Source organism: Notolepis coatsorum, assembly GCF_963971535.1.
Source record: "Notolepis coatsorum genome assembly, contig: SCAFFOLD_1154, whole genome shotgun sequence".
NCBI classification, from domain to species: Eukaryota; Metazoa; Chordata; class Actinopteri; order Aulopiformes; family Paralepididae; genus Notolepis; species Notolepis coatsorum.
In genome coordinates, this window is record NW_028170758.1 from 13929 (window position 1) to 28979 (window position 15051).

The window sequence follows — 15051 nt, forward strand, 5'->3', positions numbered from 1 at the left end:
GAAACGGAAATGTTACAACGGGAGGAAACGTCCCAGAGCTTAAAAAACTGGCGAGGGTCGATTATTCAAACCTCTCCCTACACTTTGTACGAGACGAACCCCTAGAGGGCGATGACGAGACAACCCCCTAAAGGCGATGACGAGACGAATCCCCTAGAGGGCGATGACGAGACAAACCCCTAAAGGCGATGACGAGACGAATCCCCTAGAGGGCGATGACAAGACAAACCCCTAGAGGGCGATGACGAGACGAACCCCTAGAGGGCGATGACGAGACAAACCCCTAGAGGGCGATGACGAGACGAACCCCTAGAGGGCGATGATGACGTCGGGGTTCGTCACCCAAGTCATCCACAGCTAAAAAGGAGGCACTGAGGTTCACTGTTTTTCTTCTTTGTTTGAGAGCAACTTCAAAAACTGTTTCAAGGATATCAAATCAAGCTTGTGCCACGCGGGTGCGTGTGTGTGTGTGTGTGTGCGTGTGTGTGTGTGTGTGAGAGGATCAGAATGGTCGAAGGCAGCTTATACCTCCATCATTGCACATGATTTTAAAAAAAGAAAGAGAAAGGAGGAACAAGAGGGAGGGGACAGACGAAAGACACTTCTTGAGTTCAGTCGGGCAGAGTGGGATGCTTTAGCGATATTATTTACAGTGGGGGGGGGGGGGGGGGGAGCCCCGCCTTCTTTTCTCGATCTACATAGCATTATTTTATGTGTCAACTATTTGTGTGTGTGTGTGTGTTTTTTAACGCCACTTTTTATTTGAAAGTGTCCATTATTCTCTCTTTCTTCATGTTTGACTCTTAATTTTGGATTTTTAAAGTGTTTTAAAGTGTATGTTACTTACATTTTTATTTTTATTTTGTAAAATTCTTGGAAATATAAGTCTATGTATGTATGTTTTTGTTTTGTTCCTATGTGGACCCCCAGAAGAATAGCCGTTGCCTAGGTGACAGCCAATGGGGATCCCAATAAACAAACATTACATTACATTACATTTACATTTAAACAAACAATAAAAAGTCGCGATTGGAGGATGGAGAAAAGAGGGCGGGCTCTGAGATAGGGTCTGTTATCTTCTGCGTCGCCCTCCGTCGTAGGAGAAATACAAAAACATAGAAATACAAAAAACGGAAAGGAGAGGAAAGAAAAACATAAAAAAATGGCCGGAAAAGATTGTTAGTGCACTTATTTTTTTCTAGTTTTTTCTTTTTTTCTTTTTATGATTTCATTTATAATATAAATTTATATGTAAATCCATACATTGTCTTCTGACTTTATAAAAGTCTGAATTGATCGGAAAGCGTTAAACTTTATCTTTATATATTTATACATTTCCTGACAGCTAATCTTTGTCTTTCATCTCATGTCTCCTTTGTGGTTTTAAAACAGTGTCTTTACTCAGTGCTGCTTTGCTGCCGTGAGACTCTCTCTCCTTCTCTCTCTTCTTCTCTCTCTTCTTCTCTCTCCTTCTCTCCTCTCTCTCTCTTCTTCTCTCTCTTCTTCTCTCTCCGGGGAAAAGGCGCATTTCGGGACCAATCGGCCCACGGCGGGGCGGCTGGTCGCAGAATATCAGGAGGCGTCGTGACGAGGTCCCCGCACTCTCAACCTTACCCTCCAACGATAGGTCATCGGGAGCGACTTATTGAAAAGACAATTTGTGCTCGAGGGTCACGGCGGGGTCACGTGGTGGTGTTGGGGTGACTCAGCAGTCTGCCATGTAGCGTCCTAGAAACAGAAACAAGAGCCAGACAAACAAGAGATTCAAAAGTTGTGAACAATATCACCAGGGAATCTGTTGAACAACAAGTTACATTTAAGACCTTTTCAAACCTTTTTAATACCACGTAAGACTTCAATTTAATACCACATTAATACCAATTTCACATACGATTTTTATTCGTATTTGTGACTTTTGTTTTCGACTAACGTCACGGTGACCAAATGCGTCCACATTTTTATAGGATTCTATCACATTTTCATAACAATAGCGAATATAACTTACCCTGCGCCGTTTTCATTGAGGTTTCTTACAAATTAACGATGTTTTATTTGTCCTTTATATGCGGATAACATTCAAATCTAAAATTCTACCATTATGTTCCCGTTTAGACAATAAACATAATGCTAATGATGCACTTTTGTTAAGATAATTGGGTGACCATTCTCGATCACTGTACTCAGGTGCCATTAATAGTTTAACGCTGTTCAGATCGCGTCAAAGAATAGACGCGTCCCAGTGACCTGTGACCTGTGACCTGTGCTAAAGGTCTTGGGAATTGTATTCATTTTGTAGTTTTCACATTTTCACCTTTTAATTTTAAACCAATGCTGCCATCTACTGACAACAGAAAGTGTTGTGTAAGTCATAGTATAACGTCAACCTGAGATGCTACCCTAACTTCCGTAAACACCGTCGCCCCAAAACACATTCTAGAGATTCCCACTTTTTACTGGTACATAGGTTCATATCTAAGGTCGCTTTCACACAGGGGCTGTTTGGTCCGGACTTTCGGACCAGAATTCGATAGTCCGGTTTTTCGGGTCTGTGTGAATGCGCGTCGAACTCGGTCCGCGGACCAAACAGGCAAACTCTAGTCCGCCTGAAAACGTAGGTCTCGGTTCGGCTTCAGCGGACCAAACGCGAACCAAATATAGGAAGTGATTATTATTACCACTGCTCGCAGCACTCACTGCAAAACAAGCACACTGCATCTAATCTCTCTCTCTATCTATCTATCTATCTATCTATCTATCTATCTATCTATCTATCTATCTATCTATCTATCTATCTATCTATCTATCTATCTATCTATCTATCTATATATCTAACTGTGCATCTTGGGAAGAAGGAAGAAACACGCAGCTTATTATTATTACCGAGGCGCACGGCATTAATAATGGATCAATGCCACGTCAATACTATTATTATTATTATATTATTATTATTGGTCTAAAAGTTGTTTAGCGAGAGGATGGTGGTAATGTGCTTCAATAGAACAATGGATCAATGCCATGTCAAAACTCGCTCCGCTGATCTGGAGGACTCGCAGACAGCACACACAGACACACACACGCGCACGCACACACACAGGCTTGCAGCCACACACACATTTCCACTGTCCAATAGACAAGCGCCCTTTTCGACCGCGTGACATTGTTCAGAAGGTCTCGGTGCGCTGACAGATTTCTCTATGTGAACGCAGACGAACCAAATGAAGAATGCAACAATGTTGCAACTTCACCCCCAGAACCGCACCGAGTCCACCAAAACTATATGTGAAAGCGACCTAATAGTCTTTAGATGACTAAATATAGATGAATACTCGTGAAATTTGATATATATATTCTAAAATAAGTATAATTTCACTTCATCTACCTGTCGACATGAAATTCCCAAACGCTGACGGTAAAAAAAAAGCCTGGATGTCGCGCAAAATGGGGCGTGACCGAATTTGGTCCCAGACAATAGGAGTGACTGAGATTGGTCTACGTTCCGTTACCTAATGTTGACCATTTACCGGGAGCGATCTGTAGTGCTGAGTTTCTCCCAGATAGGAGGTGTTGTGTCTCCGCCTGTAACCAGAGAGCCGGGCGCGTGCCCACACGGCAGCAGACACGTACCTGTGGCAAACCTCTTCTTGTTGAGGGACAGCCTGTAGCCGGACCCCTGCAGGTCCATGTCCACCCCCGACAGGGTGCTCCCCTCGTTCATGAACTGCACCGCCAGGGTGGAGGGGGTCGACGGGCCGTCCGACAGCTCGAACTTCGCCCTCAGCGACCCGGAGCCTGGGGTCAAACACACATGCCGTTTTTATATTCAGTTACCGGTAGTTATTGTATATAGGGGGGGGGGGTCCAATGTCTAATGTCTTTTATTATTTTTACTTGGTATTATTATTTTGTATTTTGTATTATTAGTTAAGTCTTGATCTATAAGTATTTATTATATATATATTTTTGTATCCACTTTTTCTCCTCCCGTTTTTCTGTGTTTTTCTCCCATCCCAATTTAGTCGTTATGCCAATTCCCCCCTCCCCTTCTTGGTCGTTGCTCGCATGTGCCCCCTACTTGCCGGTCTAGGGAGCCCTGAAGTCTATCAGATGCTTCCTCCGAGACATAGGAGACAGCCAGCAGCATCTTTTCACCTGCCAGCGCGGACTCTCATTGGTGAGGTGTAACGTGTGGGAGGTCACACTACCCTCACCATCTCCCTCCCTCGCTGTGCAGGCGCCCTGACCGACCTGTAGGAGTCGCTGTTTACAACGACCTGAATACCACCCCACCGGCTTCCCTCCCGCTGACTCTGTGAGCCAGTATGACGGCCGGCCAAGCCGGAGGCAACGCTGACAGCTGGATTCGATACCAGTGTCTCTCGCGTTGGTGACGAGCGCTTAGTCCGCTGTGCCACCCAGCCACCAAGTATTTATTATTTCTTATGGTCTTATCATTATTATTATGATTGTTGTTGTGTTATTATTGATGTTGATGTTGTGTTGTTGTTTGTTGAAATTGGAAAAAAATCTAATATTGTATAGTTTATTTATTTATAAGTGTCTGACCACCAAAACATGCAGACTATAACGTATATCATAATGTTAAATGGTAAATATAGTGCATTTATATAGCAGCTTTTATCCAAAGCGCTTTACAATTTGTTCCTCACATTTTACCCATTCACTCACACATTCACACACCGACGGCGGAGGCGACCGTGCCAACCTGCTCATCGGGAGCAATTAGGGGTTAAGTGTCTTGCTCAAGGACACTTCGACACGCTGCCCGGGAGGAGCGGGAATCGAACCAGGAACCTCCGGATTACCAGACGACTGCTCTACCTCCCAAGCCACTGTCGCCCCATAATCATGCCAGTTAGGGCACCTTGTGTATACTGTTTACTCTTACTCATAGTATATATTCAGATTATAATTCTTTATTGCCTATATTTATTGTAACGTATAATATAACTGATACAGGCATACGGTATGCACCTTTGTTTACGCTGTTTATTTTTCCTAATATTTTTATATTCAGAGTTAATTCTATTGTTTACACTGTTTATCTTTTCTCATATGTTTATTCAGATTGTATTGCCTATATTTATGTCTTTCTACTATTACCCTGCCCCACACACACACACACACACACACACACACACACACACACACACACACACACACACACACACACACACACACACACACACACACACACACACACACACACACACACACACACACACACGCACACACACACGCACGCACGCACGCGTGGTTGGGGCTCCTTTGGCCCAGAGTGGCTGGTGAACCACAGTAAAGGCCTCTACATGCTACAGCAACTTCAAAGCAACTTCAACACAACATCAGCGCGATTTCAGCGCGGTTGTTGTTTAGGGTCTTGTAGACTGTGTTGCGAGGAATCTGCGTACATGTCTCCAAAATCTAACCTAAACAACCGTTGCGTTGATATTGCGTAGCAGTGATTGGTTGGTTAGCGAATGGGGGCGGGGCTGTCATAGAATAATATTGGTCTCGCAGAGAATAGCATCCGCCATTGTTGTAGCCAGCCAGCGTTGATGCTAAATAATTAGCGTCACATAGCTGGCCTTTTTCTGAAAACCCAAGCACATATTGTTCCATAGCATACGCCTTCAGTTGATCATGACAAATCCTCTCTTACCTTGACGATTAAAAAGCCTCCATAATTTAGTAAATAAATAGCCAGCCAGCTAGCATTGGTGCTATACAAAATGCTATCCACATTAGCTACATAGCTAACCAACTAAATACAATGGTATCCTGAGGTAACTTTAACATTAAATACAACGTTTGCTAGTCGAAATGACTGGACACACACAGGGACAAGTTAAACATCAATAAATTAATTTATTCCAATAGGTAGTTTGAGCTGCATGTGAGCCGGTCTTTCTCTCCTCTCCATTGGAAACGAATGAAGTTACGTTAAAAAGCAAAGAACCGGCTGACAAAAGTTAAGCTGCTAGCAACAGACACTATAATACTTCCGGTCGGGGAATTTCAAAATAAAAGAGCGACGACTAAAAGCACCGGAAATACGTTTATTTTGTACATTATCTAACGTTAACACGAACCTAAACTAACTTTAGATTAGTTTAGGTTCGTGTAACGTTAGATATTGTAAAAAATAAACGTATTTACGGTGCTTTTAGACTCGCTCTTTTATTTTGAAACCCCCCGCCCGGAAGTAAAAATTATGCTTATTTTTCTGCTTTTTATCAATGGGTTGGTTGAGAAGGGAAGCGTCATCTATCTAGGGAACCTAGCTACATACGGGGTACAATGTTACATAGGCTGCGCGTTGATTTTGCAGAAGCATAAAGGTAGAGTGTCTAAAACACCGTTGCTTTGTCGATGTTGTGTTGCAGTTGCTTTGACGTTTCTGTAGCATGCAGAGGCCTTAAGACTTAACCCCTTCCTCACCTTCGTTCTCGGACTTCTCAGAGATGTCACTCAGCTTCCACAGAGACTTGTTCTGCTCAGAGTTCCTGTTGAGGACAAGATGAACCATTTATCACAAGAACTCTCAACAATAACTCTTCAGTGTCCAAGTAGTAGCCAAGAGTAAAGACCCTAAGCCTATCAAAACAGCAGTCAAAGTGTATATTTTCAGCATTACGTTTGTTTACCAACGACTTTAACTGTTATTAGTGAAATATATGTTTATAGAAATCTCAGGGCATGGAGTCGGAAACCGGCGCATATTGACAGGAGGAAGTGGCACAGCCAAAAGTGAGTGTAGTCTTTTGAAGGAAGAGACTCAGGGCTTTCAAATTCCGAGAAAAACGACATTACCCAGATCATGCCAGCCCCTGTCAATCATCTGACTTCTGGATTTACTTTATTATTTCTCTTATTTTTCGGGGATTGTCTCCCACAAACCTGAACGTTATTGGCATACATTAGAACGCAGTTCGTTTATCTACCTTTCTGTGAACATCTAGCAAAATACGGCATTGCAATCTGATGAAAAATGGCAGAGAAATTTTCATTATAAACAAGTAACTGTACTTACAGTAGATGTCATTCACGGTTTTTGCTGCACGCCTGGTGATACTAAATCCAGATTGAACTCTGCCATTGGAAAGGGGAGATTTGGCGCGATTCATAGATGTGCGACTTGGCTATAATAAGGTCATTTATAGGCCTGATATTCTATAATCATATTTCAATGATTGGCAGTGTCCGGATGGTAGAATTCAGTACTGTATCTACAAAACCTTCTGTTTAATCATCCTCCCTTTATTCATTTGCTTAGATTTTTTTTACGTGATCTCAAGAAGCTGCTGAATGAATTTCTCATGTCTGTTCAATTTTAGCATAGTGTTATTCACCGTCAAAGATCAATAGATGTCCCTAGATACCAAGAACATGCAAATGGACCTTGTAGAAGTGGAGCAATCTTCCATTTACTTAGGTATGTATTTTTAGGCGGATTTTCTGAAAATAGGGCTAGGGCTTAAGAGGTTAATGTAACAAACAGTGTAACACATAGTGTGGCTTTAACGTAACAAAAAGCGTAACACATAGTGTGGCTTTAAAGGAAAACTCCAACATTTTGGGAAATTAGCTTATTTGCCATCTACCCTGGAGTTAGACAAGAAGATGCATACCTTTTTCTTCTCTGCGCATGCAGTAAGAGTAGGAAGATGTTTGGAACTAGGCTAATGGAGGAACCTACTTCCAGTGACTGACGCTAAGCTAGGCTAACGGTGCGTGTCTTCCTACTCCTACTGCATGCACAGAGAAGAAAAAAGGTATGTATCTTCGTGTCTAACTCCAGGGTAACTCCAGAATAGCACTGCAAAAGACCAAAGCAGACTACAAAGAGTGACACGTTCAGCCGAACGCACAATTGGAGGGGGGCTCCCCACCCTCCAGAACATTTACTACAAGCGTTGCAAGGGCAAGGCTAAGAGAATCATTAAAGACTCCAGTCACCCAAACAACTGCCTCTTCGAACTGCTGCGGTCAGGCAAGCGATACAGGAGTCTCAAGGCGAGCACAGAAAGACTCAGAAGTAGCTTCTATCCCCAGGCCATCAGGCTGCTAAACGAACAATGAATGAACACTACACAACAACAACCACCAAACGCACATAGCACACACACCCACACGCACACACTCACTTTAAACAAACACACTGTAGCACCCACTCCACACACCTTATAGCACACACCCACTTTAAACAAACACACTGTAGCACCCACTCCCCACACTTTATATTTATGGATGAAGGATTGCACTACAACTCGTACACCTTACTGTAAATTGTACCTAAAATTGTACCTCATCCCATTTCTGCTTTGCACTAGATAGTACTGTACATTAGTACACTGCATAGTATTGTGTATTGTATATTATATGGTAACTCAGAACATTGTACATATGTCTATACCGAACACTGTGACCTCATTTTCTTCTTCTAAATTCATGCTATATTATGTTATTATGTTATTTGATACTATCTTGTCTAGCACAGTCTCTGGAGCGTAACAGTAAGAAGCATTTTGTATGAAAGTATTCTGTACTTCTGTATGACAACTATTAAAGAACTTGAACTTGAGATGGCAAATAAGCAAATTTCCCAAAATGTTGGAGTTTTCCTCTAACATAACAAAAAGCGTATCAAAGAAATTTGCTTGCAGGAAGCTAGAATTCGCTGGGTAATGTAGTTTTTCGAAATTCGAAAAGCTCTGGATGCCCACTCCTCATATGACTACAATCTGCGACGCGACGTGAATTCAAAATGGCTGATATTCGCTAAATTATGAAGACATTCCATAAACTAAAATCTCACTAATAACACTTTAACCTATTGGTAAACAAACGTATTGCTGAAAATATACACTATGACTGCTATTGTGACATGGTTAGGGTCTTTACTCTTGGATACATTTGAAGAAGAAAAAAACGCTACTCATATTCATACAGTCTGTAGACATTGATTTATGACGTGATGTCATTTTGGGTCCGGTACAGGTACCGGTCCCGTCGGGCTTAAGAGGTTAAGGTAACAAACGGCTCCGTGGTCTCACCAGACGGCGGAGGGCAGCGCCTGCATGGTGGTCACCCCCCCGTCCACGGGCAGCAGCACCTGCAGGTTGGTCAGCGGGCCCGGAGACACCATGGACTCCGGGTTGTAGCGGTAGTCCAGCCGCACGTCCGTCGTGCCCGCACTGCACTTCCAGTAGACGGCCAGGTTCAGGGGGGTGGACTGGATGCCGTTGGACAGGACCTGCGGAACAACGGACACGGGTCAATACTTGAGGCCTTCCCCCCCCCCCCCACCCCCTCCTAATGTACAGTCTCCTCCCCCTCGTATGTATATATTTTCTGTTAGGATCTCTGTTCAACAGGACTGTATATTTGCATATCTTGTATGTCACAAATGCAGCAGTACTGTATATCTGTATGTCATGTATGTCATGATATATATCTGTATGTAGCGTATGTCATTAATGTCATTATGAATTGAAAATGGGGGACCCTGATGTAAACAAGACGAAAGTCTTTCTCAGGTCTGCATCCTCTTAACAATTGTATGTATTGAGCCGTACTTTATTGTACCCATTCTACAATCTGTTAATAAAGTTGTCAATCAATCAATCAAACACTGATGTATCTGTGGTTCTTCCAACATGGCTGCCTGTAGCCATTGGTAACCACTTTCCAAAATGCAAAAATCCAATTTCTGTGATTGCATTCCTTCCAAGTATACAATTCTAAAACAACAACTAAAACAACATCCACACTCATTGGGATGGTGTCTGTGACCCCTGTGACCCCGGTGACCCCTGGTGGGCTGACCTGGTACTTCAGGATGTCCACGTTGTAGTAAGAGGCAGAGGGGCTCTGCTCAGCGGCCCTCCTGAGGTGAGAGGTCAGCGCCTGCATGTTGAACCAGAAGTCCTTGGAGTTGGAGTCGCTTTGAGAGGGATCACTGGAGAAAAGACCAACACACACACACACACACACACACACACACACACACACACATACACACACAGAGTCACACACACACAGTCACACACACACAGTCACACACACACACACACGTTTGTTTATGTGAAATATGGGGACATTACATAGGCTTGCATGCATTCTGTAACTAACCCTAACCTTATCCCTAACCATAACCATAACCTAATGAAAACCATAACCCTAACCATAACCTAATCATATAACCATAACCCTAATCATAACCATAACCTAATTTGTGTTATGGGGACACCCACATTGGTCCCCATAATGTTTTTGGTACCCATTGCGTGAGTGTGTCAGAACAGGTCAGTGTCCCCTGTAGTATAGAAATACAAGTACAAGTACACACACACACACACACTTACATTTAGTCATTTAGCTGAACGCTTTTATCCAAAGCGACTCTTAGAAGTTCTGTACAACAACAAGTCAGCAGGAAGGGAAGGGTATAACTCTGACCGCTAAGGGGAGGTAAGATTGTTCGTCAAACAGTGTCAAACTTGTGCGCATAATTTAGCATAGTAGGTAGTAATATAGGCAAGGTCGATTATTTAGTAGCAAAGTGCTACTAGTAAAAGACAGTATAAAGGTTTTTCCCCCATTTTTTTTTTTTTCGTATATTGATTGAAGAAGTGTGTTTTTAGTCGACGGCGGAAAATTGGGCGGGGTTTCATCTGTCCTGACTGTGGTGGGAAGTTCGTTCCACCGTTGAGGAGCGAGAATAGCCTCCTTTCTCTTTGATGACCCCCCAGGAGCTGGGCTAGGAGCGGGTCTGAGGCGGCCAGAAGATGTAGAGATTCCCTTCCCCGAAACACACACACAGACACAGGGGTTGGGGGAGACGATCAAAGACTATTATTCATTGCTCTTCTTGGCTGTGTGTGTGCATGCGTGTGTGTGTGTGTGTGTGTGTGTGTGTGTGTGTGTGTGTGTGTGTGTGTGTGTGTGTGTGCGTGTGTGCGTGTATGTGTGCGTGTGCGTGTGTGTGTGTGTGTGCAGCTCCAATAGCTTGGAAAGAATGACCCCGTTGTTGCCACCCAGCTATTAAATCATGAATTCCGTTTGATTCAATTAGCCGCCGAGCGTTCCCGGGGTCGCGGTGATCGGGGGGAACCAGAAAGAGAAGCAGCAGAAGAAAGAGAAGCCCCGCCCTCCCCCACACCCCCGTCACCCCTTTCTTCTTCATCTTCGGGGGAAGGGAATCGTCTTCCACAGGTGGCCGGAGTTGACGTTTTCTCAACCGTCGGTGGAGCCTTTAACCGGTGAACAAAATGTATACACGATGCACGTACATCTTTGTTTAACGGGATTAAATAGACTAAATATACACCGGCGTACTCCTGCGGTACGTAGATTTATCGCAGAGACCCGTTTTTTTTTTATATTCAGTGAGACGGTTGAATGTATATTAAGTGAGATGGTTGAATGTATATTCAGTGAGACGGTTGAATGTATATTCAGTGAGACGGTTGAATGTATATTCAGTGAGACGGTTGAATGTATATTCAGTGAAACGGTTGAACGTTTATTCAGTGAGACGGTTGAACGTATATTCAGTGAGATGGTTGAACGTATATTCAGTCAGACGGTTGAACGTATATTCAGTGAGATGGTTGAACGTATATTCAGTCAGACGGTTGAACGTATATTCAGTGAGACTGTTGAACGTTTATTCAGTGAGACGGTTGAATGTATATTCAGTGAGGCGGTTGAATGTATATTAAGTGAGACAGTTGAATGTATATTAAGTGAGACGGTCGCTCTCGGAAGGCTGCTGTGACCGTGTTCGTTGCTGTTTTAGGGAGTGAAACCTTCAAGAGACGTCTGTCGAGCACCGGACCGGTGGAAACTATTACCCTGGCAGCAGAACGATACAGTAGGTTTATGACAAAACGCTAATTGAATTTCCTCTCCCTGACGCAGTGCACGTTCTCTCCCAGATCCTCAATCCTCTGTTTACCGGCAGAGTCTGACTGGCTTCGAGACTTTAATCAACTCCGAATTAAGGTTCACCACTTCATCTACAGACCGGTGAACTTTATATTAAAAGTCTTTACGGAAACATGTGCAGTTTTGTGCCCCAGAGCAGGGAACTTAGCGTTCACGTCGTGCACCGAGCGGGGCTGCGGTGGCCGGGAGTTCCTATTGCGGCTTTCATCGCCGGCCAAAACCCAATTAGCTCGAAATGTTTACCTGCCAAAGTGTCTAGCGGAGTAGACGAAAAACGTACCAGGCCGTTGGCCAAAATCTGACCAGCGTTTGGTGTTTGGTGTTAATCTCCCTACGGTCCGTCGACACTTGTAACGTTAACACTTTTAATGCAGACATACATATACGTGTATATGTGACGCGGCACGGTCACACGGTCTTGTTAAGGAGCTCACGATTCTTCAGACAATCCCGAATTGGTTATTATGTAGTCATGTAGTGTATGTATGTTTGTATGTATATAATGTTCAGAAATTGGTCGAAATGGAGATATTGGCAATTTTGAGGGCTTTGAAATGTTCTCTATCTGTCTCCTTATTTGCAAAACTGAATACGACTTGTAAATATGTGCATTTATATAGCAGCTTTTATAGAAAAAATGTCCAAGTAAATTTAAAAAACTTTTATCCAAGATTTACAATTTGTTCCTCACATTTTACCCATTCACTCACACATTCACACCTCGACGGCGGAGGCGACCATGCAAGGTGCCGACCTGCTCATGGGGAGCAATTAGGGGTTAAGTGTCTTGCTCAAGGACACTTCAACACGCTGACCGAGAGGAGCGGGAATCGAACAGGGAACCTCCGGATTACCAGACGACTGCTTCACCTCCCGATCCACTGTCGCCCCAGACATCTTTGTGATTAATAGACCATACCTCGTTCGAGCCAATCAGCAATACCATCTGAGTCATGTGACTAAGTTGCCCACTACCTGTGCGAGCTGCTGCGCTAAAAGAATGCGAGTCTTTCACCTTTTACACATCTAGCTTTGGCATGGATTGATTGTTTAGATGACTATCATGGCTAACAAATGCAAATATATTGTAGTCTGCCCCGTTGTTCTGACCAGGATTACGTTCCTTTCTGACCCGGTGATGCGCCGCGCACACTGAGTCTGATGTAATAAAACAAACTAGCTCAGTATGATTTTTCCATGTAAGGCCTTCATCAACAATGACACCTAAGAATTTAGCATGACACCGGTTTAAGTTCAATATCATTAATATGTAATTTAGAGTCCTGTTTTGAATATTATTATGTTATTTCTGAAAATCATATAATTCGATTTATTAATATTTAATGAAAGCCTATTAATCTGAAACCATGTTGCGGTTTGTGCAAGTATAGAATTTGCATCTTTAATCAGGGAACCAAAGTCAGAATGTGAAAATACTATGTTTGTGTCATCAGCAAAAATAATGGGCAAAGCGGTATCAAACTGTAAAGCAAAATCATTTATAAAAATAAGAAACAAAAGAGGCCCAAGGCTTGAACCTTGTGGTACACCCCAAGATACCTCAGTTCTATTGGAGTTCATACCCCCTCAATACACACATATTGCTGCCGGTTGCTGAGATAATCTCTAAACCAATGGATTACAACATCCTGAAAACCATAATGATTCAGTTTGGATATTAAGATACTATGATCCACTGTATCACAGGCTTTTGATGAATGTAGAAAAATCCCAATTGCAAATTTATTATCATTTAATGCTTCATATATTTTGTCAGACAATTAATGGCTGCATCTGTACAGCGAACAGGTCTATATCCCCCCCCTGAGAGAAGGCCCTAAACGTACCTGTAGAGCAGCTGCTGGTTGGGGAGGATCAGGTCTATACCCCCCCCTGAGAGAAGGCCCTAAACGTACCTGTAGAGCAGCTGCTGGTTGGGGAGGATCAGGTCTATATTCCCCCCCTGAGAGAAGGCCCTAAACGTACCTGTAGAGCAGCTGCTGGTTGGGGAGGATCTGTACAGCGAACAGGTCTATATCCCCCCCTGAGAGAAGGCCCTAAACGTACCTGTAGAGCAGCTGCTGGTTGGGGAGGATCAGGTCTATATTCCCCCCCTGAGAGAAGGCCCTAAACGTACCTGTAGAGCAGCTGCTGGTTGGGGAGGATCAGGTCTATATTCCCCCCCTGAGAGAAGGCCCTAAACGTACCTGTAGAGCAGCTGCTGGTTGGGGAGGATCAGGTCTATATTCCCCCCCTGAGAGAAGGCCCTAAACGTACCTGTAGAGCAGCTGCTGGTTGGGGAGGATCAGGTCTATATTCCCCCCCTGAGAGAAGGCCCTAAACGTACCTGTAGAGCAGCTGCTGGTTGGGGAGGATCAGGTCTATACCCCCCCCTGAGAGAAGGCCCTAAACGTACCTGTAGAGCAGCTGCTGGTTGGGGAGGATCAGGTCTATATTCCCCCCCTGAGAGAAGGCCCTAAACGTACCTGTAGAGCAGCTGCTGGTTGGGGAGGATCTGTACAGCGAACAGGTCTATATCCCCCCCTGAGAGAAGGCCCTAAACGTACCTGTAGAGCAGCTGCTGGTTGGGGAGGATCAGGTCTATATTCCCCCCCTGAGAGAAGGCCCTAAACGTACCTGTAGAGCAGCTGCTGGTTGGGGAGGATCAGGTCTATATTCCCCCCCTGAGAGAAGGCCCTAAACGTACCTGTAGAGCAGCTGCTGGTTGGGGAGGATCAGGTCTATATTCCCCCCCTGAGAGAAGGCCCTAAACGTACCTGTAGAGCAGCTGCTGGTTGGGGAGGATCAGGTCTATATTCCCCCCCTGAGAGAAGGCCCTAAACGTACCTGTAGAGCAGCTGCTGGTTGGGGAGGATCTGCTCCAGCTTGCTGGTGTTCTTCAGCTTGAAGGTGAGCACGGCGGGGGAGGGGTTGGTGGTGAACACCTTGATGATGCCCATGGGGAAGGACAGCGTCATGTCTCCCGTGATCTTCACTATGCACCTGGGGAGGGAGGGGGGGGGGGCACAGGGTGTTACAGTGTGGGAGATCTCTCCCTCACCCATATTCCCTTCCTACTAG

At 44.2% G+C, this 15051-nt stretch overlaps 1 protein-coding gene across 1 annotated transcript in view; it reads right to left on the reverse strand.

Annotated features, from left to right (window-relative positions):
* Nucleotides 1–703: 703 nt before the first annotated feature.
* fcho2 (FCH and mu domain containing endocytic adaptor 2) overlaps nucleotides 704–15051 on the reverse strand; it is a gene marked incomplete at its 5' end in the record, with an annotated part of 44046 nt that continues 29698 nt past the window's right edge. The window contains 6 exons of the mRNA XM_084339323.1: nucleotides 704–1728; nucleotides 3625–3789; nucleotides 6460–6524; nucleotides 9075–9274; nucleotides 9847–9979; nucleotides 14818–14973. Coding sequence (XP_084195449.1) covers nucleotides 1706–1728; nucleotides 3625–3789; nucleotides 6460–6524; nucleotides 9075–9274; nucleotides 9847–9979; nucleotides 14818–14973 — 742 coding nt within the window. The remainder of the gene's footprint in view (nucleotides 1729–3624; nucleotides 3790–6459; nucleotides 6525–9074; nucleotides 9275–9846; nucleotides 9980–14817; nucleotides 14974–15051) is intronic.